Source organism: Ylistrum balloti, unplaced genomic scaffold (genome assembly GCF_031769215.1).
Source record: "Ylistrum balloti isolate Yb309-2 unplaced genomic scaffold, AGI_CSIRO_Ybal_v1 Utg369650, whole genome shotgun sequence".
NCBI classification, from domain to species: Eukaryota; Metazoa; Mollusca; class Bivalvia; order Pectinida; family Pectinidae; genus Ylistrum; species Ylistrum balloti.
The window spans coordinates 531,198-558,227 of NW_026781906.1; the positions used below are offsets into that span (position 1 = coordinate 531,198).

General features: G+C 36.3%; 1 protein-coding gene across 1 annotated transcript in view; it reads right to left on the reverse strand.

Moving 5' to 3' along the window:
- The window catches only part of LOC132556254 (glutamate receptor ionotropic, NMDA 3A-like), a 50,569-nt gene extending 24,639 nt beyond the window's left edge, over window positions 1-25,930 (reverse strand). Inside the window, exon 1 of the mRNA XM_060220641.1 lies at window positions 25,547-25,930. Within this exon, the coding sequence (XP_060076624.1) occupies window positions 25,547-25,930 (384 nt within the window). The remainder of the gene's footprint in view (window positions 1-25,546) is intronic.
- Window positions 25,931-27,030: the final 1,100 nt, after the last annotated feature.

Sequence of the window (27,030 nt, forward strand, 5' to 3'; positions counted from 1 at the left end):
TACAGTACAGCGTCAACACACCAGAATATAATGCACTCAAGTGTCAATGCTAGGGCAACATAAGCAAACTCACCAATACAAGGACAACATTAATTACAGGTTACACCATAGCGTCATCACAATACACATGTATATACAACAAATCTTCAAAATACATAGCAACATTTACTTAATGAAACCATCCTCCCAGTCATCAACTTATTAAGGAACAATACACTGCATTGTCAACATACGGTTTGAGAACACGTCATAGTTGCTATATATCTCTAACGGTATTATCTAGTTATAACATAGAAATGTCACGTTCTCAAAAGAGAACCAGGGTTGTAACGAACAGCCAGGCGTGACAATGAGCGTCTGGCACACGGTATAGTATAGTTAATATCCCTCGGTAATATGTTTACACTAAAATTTTACACGTACATTAAAACTCAACGATATAACTAAACCAGAACGAGGTGAGATTTTGGGTAAGATAAATATCATCCAGCGGGTGACCATTGCAACGTTATTATTGTTGCCATGGTGACGGTGATGGTAACGACACACGGTCGGTAATACATAAGACTTGTTTAGCTTAAATCAACCCATTATCGACGTAAAACAGGAGCATGCTTTTGGAATGTCAATTAAAGATTTGACTGCCTTCTTATAGCTTCTTAGGTTTAATGAATTACAGCGTTTTGCAGGCAAACATACCATATTACTTGTACAATAACACACAATTTGATATTTGCCGACAAAGCTTTGTCATTCAAAACGACAATAAAATCCATATCACTACAGTTGAATGCTTAATTATCATGTTAATTAAATCTTTGATGGTTGTTCTTTGAATACCAGATTGTGAGAGTAATTACCAGAGAGTGCCGATATCTTACTCCCGACACTTGTCGGTGTTGTATCCCTGAATGCTAATAAGTCTAATAGTCTGTACTGGTAGCGATGAATATGTATCGGGTTAACGTTATGTTTCTTTGATGTCTCTTCGTCAAGTGTAAAAAATATATTCAAAGTTATTCAATCAGAAATAGATCACATTAAGTGTGCTTTAGTAAACTAACGTTATCCTGGCCTCTCAGCCTTAGATCACATTAAGTGTGTTCTAGTAAACTAACGTTATCCTGGCCTCTCAGCCTTAGATCACATTAAGTGTGTTTTTTTGTAAACTAACGTTATCCTGGCCTCTCAGCCTTAGGTCACATTAAGTGTGTTTTAGTAAACTAACGTTACCCTGGCCTCCCAGCCTTAGATCACATTAAGTGTGTTTTAGTAAACTAACGTTATCCTGGCCTCTCAGCCTTAGATCACATTAAGTGTGCTTTAGTAAACTAACGTTATCCTGGCCTCTCAGCCTTAGATCACATTAAGTGTGTTTTAGTAAACTAACGTTATCCTGGCCTCTCAGCCTTAGATCACATTAAGTGTGTTTTAGTAAACTAACGTTACCCTGGCCTCCCAGCCTTAGATCACATTAAGTGTGTTTTAGTAAACTAACGTTACCCTGGCCTCCCAGCCTTAGATCACATTAAGTGTGTTTTAGTAAACTAACGTTACCCTGGCCTCCCAGCCTTAGATCACATTAAGTGTGTTTTAGTAAACTAACGTTACCCTGGCCTCCCAGCCTTAGATCACATTAAGTGTGTTTTAGTAAACTAACGTTACCCTGGCCTCCCAGCCTTAGATCACATTAAGTGTGTTTTAGTAAACTAACGTTACCCTGGCCTCCCAGCCTTAGATCACATTAAGTGTGTTTTAGTAAACTAACGTTACCCTGGCCTCCCAGCCTTAGATCACATTAAGTGTGTTTTAGTAAACTAACGTTACCCTGGCCTCCCAGCCTTAGATCACATTAAGTGTGTTTTAAAACTAACGTTACCCTGGCCTCCCAGCCTTAGATCACATTAAGTGTGTTTTAGTAAACTAACGTTACCCTGGCCTCCCAGCCTTAGATCACATTAAGTGTGTTTTAGTAAACTAACGTTACCCTGGCCTCCCAGCCTTAGATCACATTAAGTGTGTTTTAGTAAACTAACGTTACCCGGGCCTCCCAGCCTTAGATCACATTAAGTGTGTTTTAGTAAACTAACGTTACCCGGGCCTCCCAGCCTTAGATCACATTAAGTGTGTTTTAGTAAACTAACGTTACCCTGGCCTCCCAGCCTTAGATCACACTAAGTGTGTTTTAGTAAACTAACGTTACCCTGGCCTCCCAGCCTTAGATCACACTAAGTGTGTTTTAGTAAACTAACGTTACCCTGGCCTCCCAGCCTTAGATCACACTAAGTGTGTTTTAGTAAACTAACGTTACCCTGGCCTCCCAGCCTTAGATCACACTAAGTGTGTTTTAGTAAACTAACGTTACCCTGGCCTCCCAGCCTTAGATCACATTAAGTGTGTTTTAGTAAACTAACGTTACCCGGGCCTCCCAGCCTTAGATCACATTAAGTGTGTTTTAGTAAACTAACGTTACCCGGGCCTCCCAGCCTTAGATCACATTAAGTGTGTTTTAGTAAAGTAACGTTACCCGGGCCTTCCAGCCTTAGATCACATTAAGTGTGTTTTAGTAAACTAACGTTACCCGGGCCTCCCAGCCTTAGATCACATTAAGTGTGTTTTAGTAAAGGAAGGTTCAAGAAGAAAGAGGTCAGGTGAGGCAGACGTCCTCTGCTCCATCAAAAGCATGTCTTTATATTTTTATGTGAAGTCACCTTTTTTAAAACTCGTCTATAAAAAGCAAAATGCGTTATTTTTACCTTGATCTACTGATACGTATATTTGAAAGTTGTTATTTTTGAAAATTGCTTTCAAAACTACAAATTTACAAAATTGTAATCTCTTGGTTGGTAAATTATGAACATGATGTGATGCGAAGGAGATAAACACTGATGCAATTCTGTAAACAATTACAATTGATGACATCATCCACAGTACAGCTGTTTTCATTGGCCGATAATCGATGACATCATCTATAATACAGCGGTTTTCATTGGCCGATAATGGATGACATCATCCACAATACATCGGTTTTCATTGGCCGATAATTGATGACGTCATCCACAATACAGCGGTTTTCATTGCCCGACAATTGATGACATCATCCACAATAGAGCGGTTTTAATTGCCGGATATTATTTTTAACGAAAATGAACAGACAGGATGTTATTTTTCACACAATTTCTCACACCAATACAAAAATTCGTGATCGGGCGAGACGAAGCAATTGCTACAAATATAATCATGGATATCTAGATAATGTCTGATTGACATTGGGGGGTTACATTTTTTTGTTTTTAAAGAATCTCATTCATTGTGCGTTAGTAGATGGTGCTTTATTGTTGTTGTTTTTTAAAATACATTTGTAAATTTAAAAAACAAGATAGATCATTATTACTTTAGCTATTTACTGTCAAAATAGTTTACACAAGTTATTTTACGTTGTTCTGTGTTCAGTCTTACACGTTGATCAGTAAAAGAGCAAGTTATGCTAAGTACCCTCGTTAGTGTTCGTCTACAACACACCATGTTACAGAGTTAGGGATTGAAATGGTGCTACCTTCATTTGTGTTCGTCTACAACACACCATGCTACATAGCTGGGTTTACAATGGTGTTACATTCGTTAGTGTTCGTCTACAACACACAATGTTACAGAGTTAGGGATTGAAATGGTGCCACCTTCATTTGTGTTCGTCTACAACACACCATGTTACATAGCTGGGTTTACAATGGTGCTACATTCGTTAGTGTTCGTCTACAACACACAATGTTACAGAGTTAGGGATTGAAATGGTGCTACCTTCATTAGTGTTCGTCTACAACACACCATGTTACAGAGTTATGGTTTACAATGGTGCTACCTTCGTTAGTGTTCGTCTACAACACACAATGTTACAGAGTTAGGGATTGAAATGGTGCTACCTTCATTAGTGTTCGTCTACAACACACCATGTTACAAAGCTAGGGTTTACAATGGTGCTACATTCGTTAGTGTTCGTCTACAACACACAATGTTACAGAGTTAGGGATTGAACTGGTGCTACATTCATTAGTGTGCGTCTACAACACACCATGTTACAGAGTTAGGGTTTACAGGTGATGCTACCTTCGTTAGTGTTCGTCTACAACACACCATGCTACTAAGTAACTGTATTACTACATTTTGTGATTACGTGTTCTCTGAATCTTTATTTCATACAACATAACAGACATTAGCACTAATACAGAAATCCTTTACTTAAATCAGACTTAAGACGAGGTCATTGTACAAGTAATTGTGGTCAAACAATGACAAATATCAACACATCGGCGTTGAACACTGATAGATCGCCATACATTCGATTGGTACTACCCTTAATTCCGACCATCCTGATCGATTGAGAAGCAGTGAGGTCTGTCGTGTCGGTTATCACAGCTTGGAGATGGTAAGCTATTCAACCGTAAGAGTATCAAGGTTGTCTCGTGGAAACGTCATGGTTGGATAAACATGACATATAGTGTAATAATTTGATAGATTCATCATCAAAATTCCCGAGAATATAAAAATAGCCTTAAATAAGTAAACTTGGAATAAGACTATTTAGTAAATAACTGTATTGGTTGATACAACGACAGAAGCTTGAACGCCGCTTTATAACAGATAAATGACTTCACGTCTGAAATACAAATCTCCAAATTACTTAACATAAGTACTTTGTAGCTAAATACAAAACACAAAATACTCTAACGATTAAAATAATATTAGCGAGAGTTTCTTGTCATCCAATATCGCTAAATCTACGCTATGTATATGTACCAGAGTTGTCGTTCCTGGAATCCGTAATGCACTGTAGGAAAATTTGTACATTCACTGCCGTGATCTGATTGGTCAAAAATGAGTGAAAATTTCAAAAACTTATTATTTTCCCTGTGAAAATATCACAAATATCACAAATATTTTCAATAGAAGGCTTGTATTTCACTGCGAAAAATGTACCGATATTTCTAGTTTCAACAAATTCGTTAACCTTTTAAGAATCAATATTGAATGATTTCGAAAGAAAAACGATTTCTCCTGCGCATTAACGAACTAATATGATACCTTTATCATTGACTATGAACTGTGGCATTTTACTGAAACCGTAGCCTTACGATAGCACTTTCCCTGGTGACAACTTATTCTAAAAGCTTTCTATATGTTTTTATGTTATTGCAATTGATTAGAATATTTTTGTAATGAAATATTTAAGACAAGTTTGATCAAATCTTTTTCTGAAAATATGTGTGTGTAAGTGTGTGTTGAAAATGCATGATGTACACATACCAAAAAAGTATATAGATGTACCTCTCACACGAAATCGCGGAAACTTACCGTCGAGACATAAAGCCATTCTATAATAGGCTTTTGTCTTTAGTTTTGTAAGACTGGGATACAGTGAATGAAAATCACCACATATCCAGCATCAGAAGGACGTGCAGTGAGATCAAAATTAAAGGAACATTATTTCCGTTAATTAGGGCACAGTAGCGGGATTATAAAATGTTTAGTGTTGCTATAGTACAGGATGTGCTGAGATCCAGTGAGAGACGATCCCCCTTTAATAGTCTTACAAGGCATCAGTGTCACGCGTCGATGTAACGACGACAATGTTTCAAGTAGAGCTGACATGGCAGCGGAAGTCGATTTCTACGTATCCCTGAGTGAATTTATGTGTACATGGTATTGCAATGCGGAGCTTGTCACTTTTGTGGCTTCTTTCAGTTATATCGTATCTTTGTTTCTACTCTTCCAAAAAAAAAAGAAATCTTTCTTCCTTAGTTTCATTAGATTGTGGAGAAGAATCGACTTTTCGTTTATTATGTAGTCTTTTGGCTCGTGCAAATCAGCGCCCTTCAACCGCTGTTATTTCAGGCTACAAATCTTCCGCTTTGTCGTAATGGCGAATCGCCAGACAGAATTTAGAGCGTTAAAGAGCCTGCTATAATTGCTTTGAAACGTTCTCATTGTCATTGGACTCATACTTTGTAGATAAAAGCTTGATGGGTAATGGGTTACCACTGCTAACTGGATAATAAGTTATATTATATTGTTTCATGTAAAATATAGGAATCATCACTGCAGTGATAAACACAGGATCTTACAGAATTGTCGATGTGACATGGAATTTATCTAAAAAGTTCAATATTTTGAATTGTTAGGATCCCTTAAATAGATAAATATTTTATTATCATGTAGATCGACACTCGCGTAAGATTCTGTTTTTCATAGAACCCATATTTTTATAAAAAAAAAAAGATGGACGAAAAGTCTAAAATCGATTTACCCATTACACAGACTTATTCTGACGGTCTGCTTTCACTACTGGACCAATGTGACGTAATCATGATGTTAATTATTTATGACGTCACAATAGTATTGGCTTTCAGTCGAATCTTTCCCATTTACTTGCACATCACATTTTTTTCTCCAATTTTATATCGTTTGTAAACAATTCTGACCAGGAAATAACATCTATTTATAGAATACGATGTTAAACGGTCAATTCAAAATGGCGTCGATTGGTTGTGAAGGGTAACGTCAGACTGTACGGCGTCCACTATATTATCTAAACTAATTAAACGGTGTATCGGAGTTTGGATTGAATTTTTCCTCTTTATTTTTCATTTAAAAACGCAATAAAAGAAAATTAAATGGTTTCGCGTTTAATATTACGTTATATATTTCACTTGTATGACTGAACATATATATCTCGCTCGTGTAACGACAAAAAACGTGTTTGGGTGTTGTTGCGAGCAAAACCAATTCGTTAGATTTGAACAAAAGATCGAACTGACGTCTTTTCATTTGTTTAATTTTTCACAGATACAGTGAAATGATAGCTGGATGTTAGCATATCTAGGTAACAACAAAACTATGTTTTATATTTATCACAATCACGTGATTGTCAAGAGAGAATTGGTATGTAAAATTCCACGTCGTTATAATTTACTGAGTCTTGTCAGATGTAGTACATATGTATAAGTATATCAAGTTTAAAAAATTATAGTTACTGAAGTTTACAGAAGACACACAATATAGTGAGTAGCACCATTAAATACATATTCATAAACAGATGCGATGGTACAAATCAATAAATTAGACTGCATAATACAGCTCTTTCGTACCTCTAGGACTCATCAGTGATGCTAGGGGCCTAAATTTTGAAATCTAGAAAGCGATTGAGAAAATTGATGAAAGAATTGTAAAAAACATAATCAGAGGGGGATGGGGTTAGGCTAGCCCAATCAATCAATAGGTTTCGTAATTTTCGAAAATCTGATGACTTAAGAAGAACTTGTGTGTGTACATTCTGAACCTGTTTCATTAAATCATATATACGAACTAACTGTTCTTAGAGAAATGAATCAGGATTTTTTTCTATCTCTAACAAGGTATCATGGGGAGTCCTATATGGTAACACAGGCTCTGTGTATCTTGTTCTGTTACATAAACATATCACTGGCGCCAGTACGGATATACTGACACAGCTTACAATGCCAAAATCACAACAAACTTCCGAGAAAAAAAAATCACGTTTCCAGGAACCCACATTTGGAGATATCTTTAAAACGTTGATCGATGTTTTGCGTGAGAGTCTTGTAAACGCGGCAGTAAAGTGATACCCATACGTTTTAGGAGTATCTGTTCCGAAGATATATAATAGACCCTCGTTAGGGAGTTTTTGGATAGCGCCGAGTCTACTTCTCGTTGTTCTAGTCGAGATCAATACTGATTTTCCGAAGTACATACGTTCTAGGTGTACCCTGAAATTCCGTCATCCCGGATCGAGTCAGCACACTGCACCGATTAGGTAAAGAATCTTTATGTGTTTTTTTCTGAAAATTGTACAATTTTAGATATCGGCATTGGCTGTTCAAATCCCATTACACAATGTATGATGGCAATCTAATGATGTTTCAATTGTGTTTTATAGTAGAATGTTTCATGGATATATAATGAGTCTTTAAAGATACGTGCTTAAATTAGAAATAAATCTGTTTGTCTTGATGCAGGTATCATTGTTGTTATTCTCAACAATTCGAAGTAAACAAGGAAAGTTGTCTGAATTGAAAAAAAAATACAATCACAAGTCACAATGTTGTAGTGTTAAATAACATTAAGGAAATTACCAAATAAAACAAAGAGATAATGTTTAAAACAAACGGAATTGATGATTAATGAACAAAATTATATTTATGGTAATGTAAGATTAATAATGATAGGGTTTCGTAATAGAATGCATTAAGAATCAAACATGCGAGTGATTGGGTGATAAAAACCGAGAGAATGATTGAGGTTTAGAATAAAAATATTAACGAGAAAAATGAGACTAAAAGAAACATGATGATGACGAATGTTGTCAGGATATAGATATGCAGTAGTATTGTCCTACAATGTGAAGTTGCTCGCCAATTGGTGAAGCCATCCTCATACTTCAAGGGTTACGTGTTCCATGGGTGCTGAAGTGATCGTAACCCTTGGAGTATCGCGGATAGCTGATATAGTACCTAGATCGACACTGTAACAATAATCAGCGGTCAAACTGTCACCCAAGCATATAAAGTGTCTAGACTACTGAATTTTTGTAAGGTTATGCCGGAAACCACCACAGTGTCCCCGTCGGTAATTACAAAGTGTTGAGCTTTTTATGTATGCCTAGGAATGGATATCTCCCTCGACGTCAGTGACCGTCACGAGTCGGTATTGTAAAACAAAAATAATTCAAGTTGAATATGGTGTAGTAGATAGGATTCAATAGTACACAATCCAGACAACGTAGGGCATCAGTGAAAAAAAAACTATGATAACAAAAACCATCCACGACCCCTACCGTCTGTCAAGTTTATCGCTATACTGACATAGTGAAACAAAGGGCAGTAACTCTGAGAGATCAAAATTACAAAAATCTATTGGCAAAGTACAAGTACAACTTGACAGGTTAAAAGACAAGTTGGGCAGTAGATAGTAATATCAGCTCTATCGGCTTTTGTTTCAAAAGAAAGAAATGTTATCCTCCATCAGATAAATTGGTGATAAAATGGAAGAAAAGACGAATTTAGAGTTGATTAGGAAGTAACAAAGGTTTGTAAACAGACGGAAATAAAGTACACATAAAGAACTGACTGTAAAGACGTGTAGATATGTCTGCTGGTATTGTGTCAGAACCGAGAAATTCGACTGCGGAAAATGGGAGTACATCAACTTAAACAAAACATCAGCCACAACAGAAAACGACTCCGCTTCAAAATAGGAAAAAAGACATTTGAACGTAAAAAAACCGCTATACAATTTCGAAACTGACACTAGAAAAAAAATAGAAATTGGAATAAATCTGTATTGATACATTTGAAAAAGGTACAAGAAAAATAAGACCAAGAGTTTCGGAAAGATCAATGCTTCATTGACGATGTCCGGCATGTGAATCTTATCTAATATAAGTGATGCTACGTCTGCAATACGGGAGCCTTAACAGAGACTACCTGAACAGTAAACAAACAAGAAAAACAAAGACGACGGTTTGTTTGTGGGGGTGCTGAACCTCCCCGTCTTGACTTTTTTTTTTTCTTTCGGTCATTTTGAATGTTCCTCAGACACCTTCCAGGCTTCAAAATTTAGACCCCTGGCGTCGCTGACGAGACCTAGAAGGACCAAACAGCTGTATGTTGAATTCATTGATTGGGTTTGTTATATCTTACTATAGGCTATTAACTGGCGCTGTTCGGTTGTATATCTTCTGTACAATGTTATTGTGTTTTGTACAATATATTTTTAATATTTCTGACTAAAGTGTAATGGTTTTATTTGTTATGTAATATATACAATTTTATATTTTATTTGAATATATGTAAATTTTAGTAATTCTCCGTGTAGCGCACTAAGTTTTGTCACATGACCCATCTATCATCAAGTGAATTCGACATTCGAATAATTTTGCATACGTGTCACTAGTGAAATATACCCTGCAGCGTTTTTCATTGGTTGCGCAAATCGATTGCGATGTCATGATATGGACAATGACGTTATGTTATGAAAGACAATTGCACGACACAATGTCACGATTCATTACATTATGTCCTTCACATGTTGACTTCAAAAACTTGCCTGGGTTATGTGATAAAATGGATTTTAAATGAGAGTTAATGTCAAATGAAATTCGTCAAGGCTCGCAAAATACAAAAAATGAAATAAATCTTCTGAATCTCGTTTCATCAAATCTCACAAGGAAATGAAAATTTAGCATTTCTATAAATATTGTAACGATGTTTGTATATTGTATGTTAGATTCTATCTGATATTTTCTGACAGAAAAACCGGATTCTAGGAAGCTGAGAATGGCTGTGACAGGGTAAGGAAGTGTTCCTGTGTTAAGATCCGCACAAGAGAACGAAATGGCGATCCTTGTAGCCATGGAAACAATGAATTCCATACTCCTAGACTTCCTGAAAGAAAACTGGGCCAACATATAACAATGAGAAAACAAGAGAGTTTTGAATCACATGAGTTGACGTATCGTCATGCATAATCTGGCTTTCACCGTCAATGTCAGTGTCGTTGAGGGTATTGTGAAGATGTAAAGCACTCACGGTATTTCCATACCGTAATAAATACGTCAAAGACATGATGATGCGGCGCCAACAGCCAGGACTGTGCCACATTGACCAGCATCCGACATTTAAACATTTGCTGAATCACATGATGTAATGTTGACAGTGGTATAAATACAACAGATAAACCAGTTAGTATCGATAGCAACAAAAGGCCCAGGCTGTTCATCTTTATTATTTCATATCTACTTTTTTATTTCTATTGTTTTATTACTATTGTGTTGTCTCTATTGTGTAATCTCTCTTGTTTTATCTCTATTGTAAATCTCTATTGTTTTATCTCTATCTTTCATCTCTAATGTTTTATCTCTATTGTTTTATCTCTATTGTGTTGTCTCTATTGTTTTATCTCTATTGTGTTATCTCTAATGTTTTATCTCTAATGTTTTATCTCTAATGTTTTATCTCTATTGTGTTGTCTCTATTGTTTTATCTCTAATGTTTTATCTCTAATGTTTTATCTCTATTGTGTTGTCTCTATTGTTTTATAACTATTGTGTTATCTCTATTGTTTTATCTCTATTGTTTTATCTCTATTGTGTTATCTCTATTGTGTTGTCTCTATTGTTTTATAACTAGTGTTATCTCTATTGTGTTATCTCTATTGTGTTGTCTCTATTGTTTTATAACTATTGTGTTATCTCTAATTGTTTTATCTCTAATGTTTTATCTCTAATATTTTATCTCTAATGTTTTATCTCTATTGTGTTGTCTCTATTGTTTTATCTCTAATGTTTTATCTCTATTGTTTTATCTCTATTGTGTTGTATTATCTCTATTGTTTTGTACTATTGTGTTATAACTATTGTGTTATCTCTATTGTTTTATCTCTATTGTTTTATCTCTATTGTGTTATCTCTATTGTGTTGTCTCTATTGTTTTATAACTATTGTGTGTTATCTCTATTGTTTTATCTCTATTGTGTTATCTCTATTGTGTTGTCTCTATTGTTTTATAACTATTGTGTTATCTCTAATGTTTTATCTCTAATGTTTTATCTCTATTGTGTTGTCTCTATTGTTTTATAACTATTGTGTTATCTCTATGTGTTTTATCTCTATTTGTGTTATCTCTATTGTTTTAGTAATATTGTGTTATTATTGTGTTATCTCTATTGTGTTATCTTTATTGTGTTATCTCTATTGTGTTGTCTCTATTGTGTTATCTCTATTGTGTTATCTCTATTGTGTTATCTCTATTGTGTGGTCTCTATTGTGTTATCTCTATTGTGTTATCTCTATTGTGTTATCTCTATTGTGTTATCTCTATTGTGTGTCTCTATTGTGTTTCTCTATTGTGTTATCTCTATTGTGTTATCTCTATTGTTTTATAACTATTGTGTTATCTCTAATGTTTTATCTCTATTGTTTTATCTCTATTGTGTTATCTCTATTGTTTTATCTCTATTGTTTTATCTCTATTGTGTTATCTCTATTGTGTTATCTCTATTGTGTTATCTCTAATGTTTTATCTCTATTGTTTTATCTCTATTGTGTTATCTCTATTGTGTTATCTCTATTGTTTTAAAGTTTATCTCTATTGTCTTATCAGGTTTATCTGACTTGTTCTTTTTACATTTAAACAAATCGATCACATAAACCATATTGTGGCGGCGGAAGTTTACTTGTTGATGACTGATATTTGCTATCGGTGACATTTTTACGTCATTGTAACAACTGAGCAAAGTATGGTTTTGTCAAACATTTAATTAGATATGAATTTGCCGAAATCGATATTTCGAATTCATTAAACACAGAAAGCTGCACAATAAATTGGCCATTGCACACGTTTTAAATTAAAAAAAAATGACAATGCCACTCCAAAGATACCAATTCTTACCCAACACATAGTCATGCGAGTCGGCCACACTTTGTTTCTTCTGATATTTAAATGGATCTACGAGAAAATAAAATCTTCCCAAAGACTGGTAACGAAACAAAGCCTTGTTGGAAAGAAAAATATAACATGCGTTCATTTGGTAGACATTGCCGTTTTGTTGCATGTAGCTCTAGGCTTAGCCGATTCTCAACGGTCTTGTAAGATCTTTGCACCAACAGGTCTTCTGTACAAGCGCTGATACTTCGTCAGATATCAAACATATCCTGGCCTGATCACGCATATTTGGTTTTAATCTAGAACAGAAACTCTACTGAGAGGGGCGAGCAGACGAATAAGATCGTAGAAATTCTGTGTATGATGTGTATCTCTGTGACTCCAGGTGTCATCTAATATAAATTCAAATGTAACAATCCTATAGCTGCCTTAATTATAAACGACAATATAGATAATTGGATCCCGGCAACAATCGCCATATAATTTATAGATCGCCTACAACGCTATTCCACATGAGATTGGGTGATTAGAATGCCAGGATTTAACAAAACATTCCATTGATAAATGTCTGACATGCCTGTTACAAACATCAAATGCTTGGTTTGAGAAAAGGAAGGAGAGAAATCAAATATTTCATTCTAGCAAATTTTCTGGCATCACCTGCCGTTTCTGATTTCACTCTTCAGACTGTAGAATTTGTATTGATCAAAATGCAATTTTTAATACAATAAAATATTCTAAAGGGCACGATGCTGCATATTTCTTTTTTGGCGCAGACACTTGTTCGGTTATCATTGTTTACAGTGAACGAGGTAAAACACCTGCCCTGATTTAAATGGTCCTTTTAATAGAAAGCTATATATACCCTGTATCTCAAATTCTAAAATCCCATCTTAGCTCCTTTACTAACTGCTGACTTAGTTTAAAATACTGTGTAACAAGCAACTATTTCTGTGGGCTTACTGTTAACTACAAATGCCAAGGAACAGGAACCACTTACTGACAATCACATACTCCGATATTCTGACAACAACATCCCCCGACATACTGACAACCACATACTCCGATATTCTGACAACAACATACTCCGACATACTGACAATCTCATCCTCCACCGTGCTGACCACAACATCCTCCGACATACTGACAACCACATCCTCCGACATACTGACAACCACATCCTCCACCGTAATGACAACCACATCCTTCGACATACTGACAACCACATCCTCCGACATATTGACAACCACATCCTCCGACACACTGACAACCACATCCTCCAACATACCGACAACCACAACCACCGTGAACAACCACATCTTCTGGACTATCAACATCCACGCCCACTCTTTCACTGACAATAACAATATCATAAAGCTCAGTGAGACTGGGTAGTCCATAACACCAGTTCTCAAGCGAGTCATAATTCTTATCTCGATATGCTGTATTTGGCTCGAAACTTATCAATAGATGCCTGTCACATACAATGTATGCTAGTTATGTCGTTATCCCCAATGTAGTGTCCGATAGGATTCCCAGGTTTGTAATTAGTACAGAACGTAATGCTAACGCTTTAATGTATTATACTGAACGGACAAAAATAGTTGTCTAATACATATGATTTGTGACATTTTTAAGTCTAGCACACATCATATATTCATGAAAAAATGACACGTCAAATTTTTCTTCTAGATTTACAAAGCTAATCAGACTTTGCTTACGATCTGAGTCAATTTCATGTATTCCTGGTCAAGTTTGGTCAGTGTGATTGTTCATATATAATTGTAAATTAGCGGCCCTTGAGATTTCTAATCAAACTGGTCCAGTAGATCTTGGACTGATCAACTATGGATCCGATACTCATTACGGCGAGAGACTGAAGCAACTGTGAACCCTGACCGTATAACTACGATGGACCGGGTGATTCCCATATGAATGCTCTCCTCCATTAGCATATAGACAAATATAAACTATTCAGAAGAATATAATTTCTTGTGAGAAAAATAAGACGGAGCCAACCTCTTCATTATAACGGTATGCTAGCGGAAGGTTTTTCAACTGTCTGACAAGCCGCCAAACTTGATCCACGTCACGTACACACTTGTGATCAACGTCATGTACACAAGAGTGATCAACGTCACTTAAACTCTTGTGATCAACGTCACGTACACACTTGTGATCAACGTCATGTACACACGTGTGATCAACGTCTCGTACACACGTGTGATCCACGTCACGTGCACACGTGTAAACACGTCACTAACACCCTTGTCATCTACCTGACGTACACACTGAATTGTTTTCTGTATGTTTGATATTGGGTTTTAACTGGCACGAGATTTTCAGAAATACGTTTTATATCGATAATAATTTCCGCACATGTTAACACTTATGATAAAAAAATTCCATACAGTAAACTATTACAAATGTAAAATTCGGAGTATTTTCATTTTCATGGTCAAACCCTCCTGACTTTCTTGAATTTGCCGAAGTTTGACAAGAAAATGACTTGAAAACTTCTATTACAGCTGAAGTCAAGGACACCGTAAATTCATTAAAGAGGCAACAACAAACCAAATGCGTTCCTTCTAAATGTGTAAATTATAATAAAACATAACTAGTGAAAGATACCAGAATCTTGTGCACCAGAACTACAATACCTGCTCTACCGAGACCTGTTGAACAGAGATTACCACTGAGTTACCTGTGTAATGTATAAAATATCTATGATAATGTAAACGCTGCCAATGTGAACTTTAAATACACAAGCACAAGTCTTCTTATATCTCACCTGATTAGAATACTAATCATTAATACTCTATTGTTCGGTTCCAACGTGACGTTAAAGTTGAATATATTGATCAGAACAATTGTTGAAATGTTCGTGGCCAGGTGTAGGATGACTGACGTCGATGGTGATTTCAGCATCACTTTGCTATTTACTTAGTTGACTCATTACATCGATACAGTGCCGTGTAAAACTAAACATCTCAATTTGAAGTCGTGTATATTTGTATTCCATAGAAAAGTTGTATATATTTGTCAAACGTGTGTCGTTCGAATGATCCTCCTGACATTAATCAACGATATACAATAGACGCCAGGTAGCATGCCGTGTATAGTTGTTGTTAAATTGGCAGCAACAGCTTGTTCAGTACAATATCTGTAGTAACAGTGAGAACAGCAGGTTGTTCAGTAGAATATCTGTAGTTACAGTGAGAACAGCAGGTTGTTCAGTAGAATATCTGTAGTTACAGTGAGAACAGCTAGTTGTTCAGTACAATATTTGTAGTTACAGTGAGAACAGCAGGTTGTTCAGTAGAATATCTGTAGTTACAGTGAGAACAGCAGGTTGTTCAGTAGAATATCTGTAGTAACAGTGAGAACAGCAGGTTGTTCAGTAGAATATCTGTAGTTACAGTGAGAACAGCTAGTTGTTCAGTACAATATTTGTAGTTTCAGTGAGAACAGCAGGTTGTTCAGTAGAATATTTGTTATTACAGTGAGAACAGCAGGTTGTTCAGTACAATATCTGTTGTTACAGTGAGAACAGCAGGTTGTTCAGTACAATATTTGTTATTACAGTGAGAACAGCAGGTTGTTCAGTACAATATTTGTTATTACAGTGAGAACAGCAGGTTGTTCAGTACAATATTTGTTATTACAGTGAGAACAGCAGGTTGTTCATTACAATATTTGTTATTACAGTGAGAACAGCAGGTTGTTCAGTACAATATCTGTTGTTACAGTGAGAACAGCAGGTTGTTCAGTACAATATTTGTTATTACAGTGAGAACAGCAGGTTGTTCAGTACAATATCTGTTGTTACAGTGAGAACAGCAGGTTGTTCAGTACAATATTTGTTATTACAGTGAGAACAGCAGGTTGTTCAGTACAATATCTGTAGTAACAGTGAGAACAGCAGGTTGTTCAGTACAATATTTGTTATTACAGTGAGAACAGCAGGTTGTTCAGTACAATATTTGTTATTACAGTGAGAACAGCAGGTTGTTCAGTACAATATCTGTTGTTACAGTGAGAACAGCAGGTTGTTCAGTACAATATCTGTTGTTACAGTGAGAACAGCAGGTTGTTCAGTACAATATTTGTTATTACAGTGAGAACAGCAGGTTGTTCAGTACAATATTTGTTATTACAGTGAGAACAGCAGGTTGTTCAGTACAATATCTGTTGTTACAGTGAGAACAGCAGGTTGTTCAGTACAATATTTGTTATTACAGTGAGAACAGCAGGTTGTTCAGTACAATATTTGTTATTACAGTGAGAACAGCAGGTTGTTCATTACAATATTTGTTATTACAGTGAGAACAGCAGGTTGTTCAGTACAATATCTGTAGTAACAGTGAGAACAACAGGTTGTTCAGTAGAATATTTGTGGTAACAGTGAGAACAGTAGGTTGTTCAGTAGAATATTTGTTATTACAGTGAGAACAGCAGGTTGTTCAGTACAATATCTGTTGTTACAGTGAGAACAGCAGGTTGTTCAGTACAATATTTGTTATTACAGTGAGAACAGCAGGTTGTTCAGTACAATATCTGTTGTTACAGTGAGAACAGTAGGTTGTTCAGTACAATATTTGTTATTACAGTGAGAACAGCAGGTTGTTCAGTACAATATCTGTTGTTACAGTGAGAACAGCAGGTTGTTCAGTAGAATATTTGTTATTACAGTGAGAACAGCAGGTTGTTCATTACAATATTTGTTATTACAGTGAGAACAGCAGGTTGTTCAGTACAATATTTGTAGTAACAGTGAGAACAACAGGTTGTTCAGTAGAATATTTGTTATCACAATGGGAAATGCAGGTTGTTCAGTAGAATATTTGTAGTAACAGTGAGAACAACAGGTTGTTCAGTACAATATTTGTTATTACAGTGAGAACAGCAGGTTGTTCAGTAGAATATGTGTAGTAACAGTTAGAACAGCAGGTTGTTCAGTACAATATCTGTAGTAACAGTGAGAACAACAGGTTGTTCAGTAGAATATTTGTAGTAACAGTGAGAACAACAGGTTGTTCAGTAGAATATTTGTTATTACAATGGGAAATGCAGGTTGTTCAGTACAATATCTGTAGTAACAGTGAGAACAGTAGGTTGTTCAGTAGAATATGTGTAGTAACAGTTAGAACAGCAGGTTGTTCAGTACAATATCTGTAGTAACAGTGAGAACAGCAGGTTGTTCAGTAGAATATGTGTAGTAACAGTGAGAACAGCAGGTTGTTCAATAGAATATCTGTTGTTACAGTGAGAACAGCAGCTTGTTCAGTAGAATATGTGTAGTTACAGTGAGAACAGCAGGTTGTTCAGTAGAATATTTGTAGTTACAATGAGAACAACAGGTTGTTTAATAGAATATGTGTAGTTACAATGAGAACAACAGGTTGTTCAGTAGAATATCTGTTGTTACAGTGAGAACAACAGGTTGTTCATTGAGATAATAACATGCTTTAGTTCACAATCATATCAGAAATGAACTTTCAGAAACTAGCTAAGATCCCCTGACTCTATAAAGGACACAAAGTAATGAGTTTGATAGAAAATATACACAAATGAACAGCACATTTCAATACAAATTTAGAATTACATACAGCATAGCTAAATGAAGAATATTCCAAATGTATCCTTCAGCCATCTCGTCCTTCTTTGACTTGTCAGTGATATTAAGAACCAAAATGTTTACACCCAAGAGGCGACTTGAATTAAAATGTGACATGCAGGTCACGACAAACCCTTTGGACTAATAGTCGTGGATTCTATAGGCTTAGATGCCGCAGTACCAATATCTTACTATCACAATGTTACGCCTGATTGATGTTAAAACATTATTACATCTGTATTAAAATATTGTTACACCTGTAATATGACATTGTTACACCTGTAATATGACATTGTCACAACTGTAATATGACATTGTTACACATGTAATATAACATAGTTACGTGATATAACACTGTTACACGTGAGATGTAACACTGTTACACGTGAGATATAACAGTTACACGTGAGATATAACACTGTTACACGTGAGATATAACAATGTTACACGTGAGATATAACAATGTTACACGTGAGATATAACAATGTTACACGTGAGATATAACAATGTTACACGTGAGATATAACACTGATACACATGAAATATAACATTGTTACACGTGAGATATAATATTGTTACACGTGAGATATAACAATGTTACACGTGAGATATAACGTTGTTTTACTCAGTTGTTTTCTGCATGGTCGATACGGAATGTTAAATGTTAAGATCTGCTCTGTAGTAACTCTGGTCCGGTACTAGACCAAAACAACTTCAACAATTAGGTGTATGGCTGGTAAGGAAGTCATGGCATAACGTGCATGAGTATATTCTAAATCGAGCCGCCATTACAAGGAATTAAAACGTGGAAACTACGGTAAACCTCAGGGACTAAAAGTAAACCAGCAGTGTCTACCACAAATTACTTCTTAAGTGATCCTACAGACCAGACGCGTGAAAAAATATGTAGGAGTTCAGGAAAAAATTAACTTAACAATTAGTAAAATTGTGTATTCAAAACCGGAGACATTACTCATAAGACATTGGGCGTGACACGGAGGCATATTCATTAGTGGATCTTCTCACCAATTTACTTTAAAAAAAAACTACGAAAAGGCTCGCTCTCAGCGAAACATGTCAATAAAAACTTCGTATCAGAAACATTGTGTCCAGTGACGTTTAAAACTTTATCACACAACTGTTTCTCTAAGGGTCTTTAATGACGCTAAGGGTTACAAGTACAAAAAAGGTGATGATGGGAAAGCAATGTCGTGTAATTGTTACGCGTAAATCTGAAAATGTGTGAACTCTCGTCATTCTCGATATTACAAAAAAAAACCAGCGCCCTCTAGTACAGGTACTGAACAACCTATACGATGAGGTTCGAAATCTCGCGAGAAAAGTGGCAGATCATTAGTCACGGCCTGTGTTTAACACATGCAGGCACGTGCTGGAGGAATAAAAAAGTATATGATAACAAGCTAGATTTGTGTGCCGGAGCGGAACAACATGTTATAATTTATAAACACTAAAGTAGTAGGTCTACCGATCGTGTGGTCACGCGCACGTGCATTTATTGGAATTTTGCTCCCTCTAAGGACTTCAATGTTTGAGCATGTATCATAAACAGCGTTTAAATGTATATTAAAAGCAGAGATAATACAGTACCAGGCAATATCATAACTTAAAAAACTTTAAAGCACTGTATACTCCGATGGGTTCGCATGAAAGTATCCCAGTGAGTTCGCATGAGAATTAATAACGACTTCAAAACACTATATATTCCGGTGGGTTCGCACAGAGACGTATATATATAAATACCGACTTGGCAACGCTGTATATTCCGGTGGGTTCGCATGAGAATAAATAGCGACTTTGCAACGCTGTATATTCCGGTGGGTTCGCATGAGAATAAATACCGACTTGAAAACGCTATATATTCTGGTGGGTTCGCATTTTAATATTCCGATGGGTTCGCATGAGAATAAATAGCGACTTGGCAACGCTGTATATTCCGGTGGGTTCGCATGAGAATAAATACCGACTTGGCAACGCTGTATATTCCGGTGGGTTCGCATGAGAATAAATACCGACTTGGCAACGCTGTATATTCCGGTGGGTTCGCATGAGAATAAATAACGACTTTGCAACGGTGCATATTCCGGTGGGTTCGCATGAGAATAAATACCGACTTGAAAACGCTATATATTCTGGTGGGTTCGCATTTTAATATTCCGGTGGGTTCGCATGAGAATAAATAACGACTTTGCAACGGTGCATATTCCGGTGGGTTCGCATGAGAATAAATAACGACTTGGTAACGCTGTATATTCCGGTGGGTTCGCATGAGAATAAATACCGACTTGGCAACGCTATATATTTCGGTGGGTTCGCATGAGAATAAATACCGACTTGGCAACGCTGTATATTCCGGTGGGTTCGCATGAGAATAAATACCGACTTGGCAACGCTGTATATTCCGGTGGATTCGCATGAGAATATTCCGGTGGGTTCGCACAAAATAATACAGCAAAGCATATACCAACATGCATGTAAATATCCTTTGATATAAGAAAAAAGTGATGTCAAAACTTATTAACTCATTGATAGCTGGTTCACGCTCTTGTACCATTTGTTCAAAGTCACAAATGGCCCAACTTCACGATTGTTGGTTTCTTTTTCTTTTTTAATTTTCTGAACTGAAATTCGTCCCTTGGAAAGTGTTATTATTTGTTGATATTAATTTGATCAAATACCTTTCCCTAAAATTCCATATTTCAATTTAAATACTACCTTTCAGTTTCAGAAACATCCGTGAATTTGTGGCTGTAGTGGTATTTGTAAAGCGTGTTTAGAAATAGCCAAGTTTTCTCTTGTTCGCAATGGAGAGTGTTTACAGAGAAGTCGTTCTGGAAGCGACAAGAAAATTATGGAAATCAAATAGAGAGAATGTACACCTGTTTATCTAGAGTTTTAAATAACATATCATGTCGTTCTTATTGTTCTATTAAAAAAAGTTACTAGTCAGACGTTAGTTTTGTACTTAAAAGTCCGCATTATAACTTTGTCCGTCAGAAGTCAGTTTTCTATTTGAAAGTCCGCGTTATAACTTTGTCCGTCAGAAGTCAGTCTTGGACTTAAAAGTCCGAGTCATATCTTTGTCCGTCAGAAGTCCGTCTTGTACTTGAAAGTACGCGTTATAACTTTGCCCGTCAGAAGTCAGTCTTGTAGTCGGAAGTCCGCGTTATAACTTTGCCCGTCAGAAGTCAGTCTTGTAGTCGGAAGTCCGCGTTATAACTTTGTCCGTCAGAAGTCAGTCTTGTAGTCGGAAGTCCGCGTTATAACTTTGTCCGTCAGAAGTCCGTCTTGTACTTGAAAGTCCGCGTTATAACCTTGTCCGTCAGAAGTCAGTCTTCTACTTTAAAGTCCGCGTTATAATGTCTATCAGATGTCCGTCTTGCACTTTGATGTTTTCACGTTGTCCTTCAGCACTTCTAATATCATTTGAATATCTGAGATGTAAGTATGTCGCTAAATCGTCGACCAATCCTCTTGAAGATATCGTTTTCATTTTACTTGCCAATCTATTGAAATACGGTGTCACAAGTCTGTCTGTTCTTCCCATGAAGCTCTTTTTTGTGATTTTCCGTTGTAAGCTATTCAATACCAATACAATGAAAACATGGAGATCGTTTTGGAAACCAACATGTTATCACGAAAGCTTTCGGAATAATAGTGAGTGTCCATTAGCAGTTCGGTATACAGTTATTTATGCAGTAAGCCAATCATTGCTGGCACATTTTCCTTCTTTCTGGAGTAAATACTCTCGATGACTTGGGGTCCGAATTTATTGCGTGTTATACTATAGAAAAATAAAGTGGACCAAACGTATCGCTAACAGATATACAGGTAAAGTGGACCATTATCATAATGCTACAGCCTTTCTCATTGTTTAGGATATATATATACTGATACTTTCATAGCAAAAATAGTATGTCAATGTTTTCTAAAATACAATCGATAGCTTGGCAGATTACACCAATCAGATATCAGACATCCCGAAACACTGCATGACGAATGGACGGTGGTCAAATTACTTTTCTGGCTGACCCATCGTCTCAGAGCGGTTCCGTGTGTCCATTAGCTTCCATCAGTTCCTTATCGGAGCATCTTAATGGAAGGAGAGTCCGGCCCCACGCTGACGGACAATCTCAACCCTGACCCCCATCTACGTTTCTGCTTTCTTTCTGATAGACACTATTGACTCGATGCTTTGTCAGTTTTCGGTAATGAAACCCATGAATCCTTCGAAACCGTCGTTCGATCTACTAATCAGACTTAAAGGTCAAATTAAATTATATATTCTTGTCAGCGTAATTTTTTCCCTCCTCCGTCAATCTTATGCCCCTTATCTACAAATCAAAGATCATAATGTTTCACTAGTAAAGTACAGTTTTGTGGGTTTTTTTGTTTTTGTTTTTTACTTTCAGCACGCGTGATGACGTTTGTTATGCACGATATGGATGCAAATCTATACATCTCAATGTAAAAAAAAAGTAGTTGAAAAAAATCGTTTATATATACACTAATATACATTCATCTTCTCTGAATAAAAGCCATCTTTCAATTTCCGACTTAAACCATGTATGAAAGGGTGGAATTATAGCTTACAATAACTGGTGGCTACGTTTTACATCTGGTCGAAGGTGTGTCTCGTCATTGCATTGTAGTTATCCGTGCACTGCCACGTGGTTATCAATCAAGAGGTTTACAATAGGACTAGACTTAAAAACCTTTATAAGTCTTTAAATAATAACTGACAAATTCTAAACACAGTGGGGTACTTTTCTCTACATAAAATGTCATCCTCAGGATTCAGCGTGGATCAGACTGACCTAAATATCAAACCTCTTTCCTTCAGTACCGACCCATAGCATCTCCCTGAGAATCACCATACTACATATATGTTCTAAAGTTAGACTCAGTATATTTTTTCTGAAAACTAACTCTAATACTGTGTCCAAACGTATTGAATAATAAATCTGAACAGTATCCAGCAAATCATATCCATTATTTACATAAATTCTCAGTTGTCCGTCAGACCCGGAAATACTTCTTCCATAATCTTAAGATTGGTCCCTGTAAGCATATCTCAGCCTATACATTTTAGGAGATGCTATTAAGAAAACCCCGAGATGAAGGATAATGACAGCGTGTAAACCACTGTTGATAATGGCGCCGTTATGTACACAAATACGGCGATGATCGACTTGCCTACTGTTTGCCCAATTGACCGCTAGCGCCATTAGTATCCTTCTCGTTTCTGACCAAGAAATAACCTAGACGACTTATCATTACGCATAACATTCAGCGCTAGGCCAGACTGCTGGTGATTACAGGTGTGTCTATTTATTGGCATGTCAACACTGGAGACTGTGCTATAACGATGATTAGTGTGTAGTTTTAACAGCAGTTTTACACCTGTTCGAGTGCATATTACATTCCCATATCGCTTAAATTATTGACGGAAAACCAATTCATTCTTTGGTGTTTGATTAATCGTGAAGGTGTGATATGTTTTAATTATGTACTTTAAAGAAGGTTGTTTTTTAACCTAACACACCTTTAAAGCAGGAAATATCGATTATCCCCCTGACACTTGGCCTACCATACAAATAATGACGTATTGGGTACCGTTTTGATAAATTACATTACATTGAAAACATCCATCATACAACATGCCCACTCCCGCAAACAAGTTTTATCACAAATATTCTGGTTAGTTTTATGATAGTTTACTGAAACGCTAAATACCTACACTAGCAGACTCCATGAACTTCCAAACCAGATGTTTCGTACTAAATATATTTGAACGTCAGCACGTGAGAGAGTGCGAAGTCTTACGTTTGATAACAGCCCGACCTCTTCTCTCGAGAAACGTGGATAGTGACGTGGGCGCGTTCGTTTCGGATACATGTGTTTATTTAATGTTGTCAACTAAAGAATGTCTTTTTTAGAATGTTCGGTATCGCTTTAAAAAAGAAAGATCGAGAGAACGGATATTCCATGTCCGATAAAGAATTTCTGAAAAATTTCAAGATTTTTTTTCACAACAGTTTTTCTCTCAAGGAACGTACGTTAGTCATTGTTACCATGTGTCTCGAGAGGTCTCGAACGGTTTTTAAGAGTTTGGAATCTCCAAACAAAGTGTCGCGAAAAACATATATTTTAAGATCAACGGAAGTTTAAGTAGACAATTTTTTTACCAGAATGACTTGGCGTGTTCACGTTTCAGTATCAATACTGAGTTGTAAATATGGGATACAGGTAAAATGTGAGTAGACTTCACAAACACCAGTTGTTCATTAGCTATACATTCACGTGCTATAGTTTTGATAAAGGACGATGCGACCGTTTATTCTGACGGATCTAATGTAGCAAAGTGTTTCCACCAAATGCTGCTTTAAATCTGACTACTATAATTGTTTGCACTAATTCCTTATGAATATATTGTACAATAAACAGCAAGAACATCATATTATACCGACACGCGATAAAATGTTGAAAGATATATTCTGACAAAGTCTTTATGTTATACCAACACGTGATAAATGTTGAAAGATATATTCTGAAAAAGTCTTTATATTATACCGACACGTGATAAAATGTTGAGAGATATATTGTGACAAAGTCTTTATATTATACCAACACGTGATAAAATATTATAAATTATGATCTAACATAGTCGTTACATTTTATTATCAGTGAAGTATTTTATTTTGATGATTTTGTAATACAAATACTTAAAAACACTTATTTAAAGTGATACATATATCTCGCTATTGTCTTATGGAATGTTAACTTTATAGTCTACCAATCAACGCAATGAAAACGTAGATGTTTGTCAAGGCGCCGATAAGGACACTGTGGGTTAATTTGTTTTAAAAATAATTCTTATCACAACCACAGATTTGTCTGAAGCTTAATACGTCATGATCCTGTTGACAACATCTCTTACCCGACAAAATTGTAAAACTGCAGAAAGCTCGCCGAGTAGCTCACCAAGCACACTGTGAATCGTGATGTATGTTCAAAACATTCTTAATTCCCAATATACCTTTTGCTTTGAAGTTTTGATTTAATTTAATGATAATATCAAATATAAACATATTATTTTTGTATAAGACAATGTGCCTATATCAAACACGAGATATCTTAAGCTGAACGTGAAATGATTGTTATGTAAAAATGTTAATGTTTTTATGGTATCCTCATCATCATAAGTGCGCGAACGAAACTAAAATTAAACTTTTCTTTTTTTCAGAACTTTTATGATGGATTCAACATCACCATTTTGTATATCAATTAATAAAACTTTCTTCATATAAATCTAACATCCCCCCACCGCGACCAATTATGGGGTAACGACAACGTCTTTAGTGCATTCTGGGGTATGGTGATTACAAATGCTGACTGGAAATATAGATAATTAAAATATGTAATTATTAAAAAGTATTTTTAAAAAGTCACTTACCGGCGTTTTCGTGTTTGATGTATCATAAACGAAAAGCGGGATTTGATCAGACTTAGCGAATGTCGCCGCCGCATTGACAACAGAACTATTACCAAACGCAAATGCTACATCCCAAACACCTGGTAGTCTTAATCCTGCGAGACTCCTCAAATTATAATCAAAATCATCACTGCCCTCAAACACCTCCCATGTAATATTTACTCCTGTGGAGGAGTATACATTCTCTTGGAAATGTCTTTGAAATGTTCCGTAACACATGCTTACTAATTTCTGATCACAGATTCCTAGAATTCTGATTTGAGAACAAACACCACAAACGGAGATCGCCAAAGAGATACATATGTAATCCAATAGCAGTTTTAATCCACACAGATCGCGGGCCATTTTGGTTGAAATACGTTATTTCCATAGCTCGTGGAAGGATACTTTTTGCTATATAAGTTTTTGCATGAGCTTGAAACGTAAAACACGAAGAACGAAACTTGTACTTTCATGTTGCGCGCTGCTGTGAACGGCACCACGACACAGAAGCACAACTAGAGCCAGGGTCCTGCTCAACCCCGTTCGCACGTACATCTGAATAGCACACTGCTCTAGTTGTCAATGACGCTGGTGGCGGGTACGAAAGTCTACATCATACTCTCTACTCTTCTATCAACGATATATCTTATTGAATTATTTGAAAGCATATCTGTGTATAGAATGCCGTCACAGACACTACCGTTGACCATGTCGCTACAACTAACGTCTTTAAACGTTTCCTGACACTAATTTCACACGGGTTTGATTAAAGTAAACGGATTGCATGGCCTCGGTTAGAAAGCTGAACACAGTATTGTGAATGGCGTTCACTGATTTCTATTATCCTAACAATACTTTCTCCAGATTGTAGATCCGTATAATGTCATAATTCAGTTTCACGCCAGAACATACGTCCAACTTGTTTCTCAGCTCCGTTGAAATTCTGTCCTTTAAGCACTACGGCGATTTTCGATTTTGATGTCAGCTGAGTGAAGCTTAGTTGGATGAACTCTTCCATTTGAGGTGTTTCAGACACAATGGTATGCTGGTTACCTACCTGAATACTAACACACGCTGGATACAATGGTCGGTACTTTAGGAACCCCCTCGGGAGGGATGGGCGTGAATGAGTTGTGAGTGCAAGCAACAGATGTCAACCGCTATATGAGTAATGTATGGTATATTGGAACGGTAGATCGGCGTCTGCATTCCCGTCAAATCTATTGATGTGTTCGATCGATGATCTCGTTAAACAGGAAAATAAAACACACTGAACAGGTGAGCTAATGCATTACATATCTATCACACAACTGATGGTCATCAGTAGTGCGTCTTATTGGAAACACATTTGCCGTATTGTAGTACTTCGATATCTCGCCACGTATCAATTACTTAATAGTAACTACAAAAAAATTGACGATTAATGGGTAACAAAATGAAAATTGTCTTTGGTAGCTAAGGTT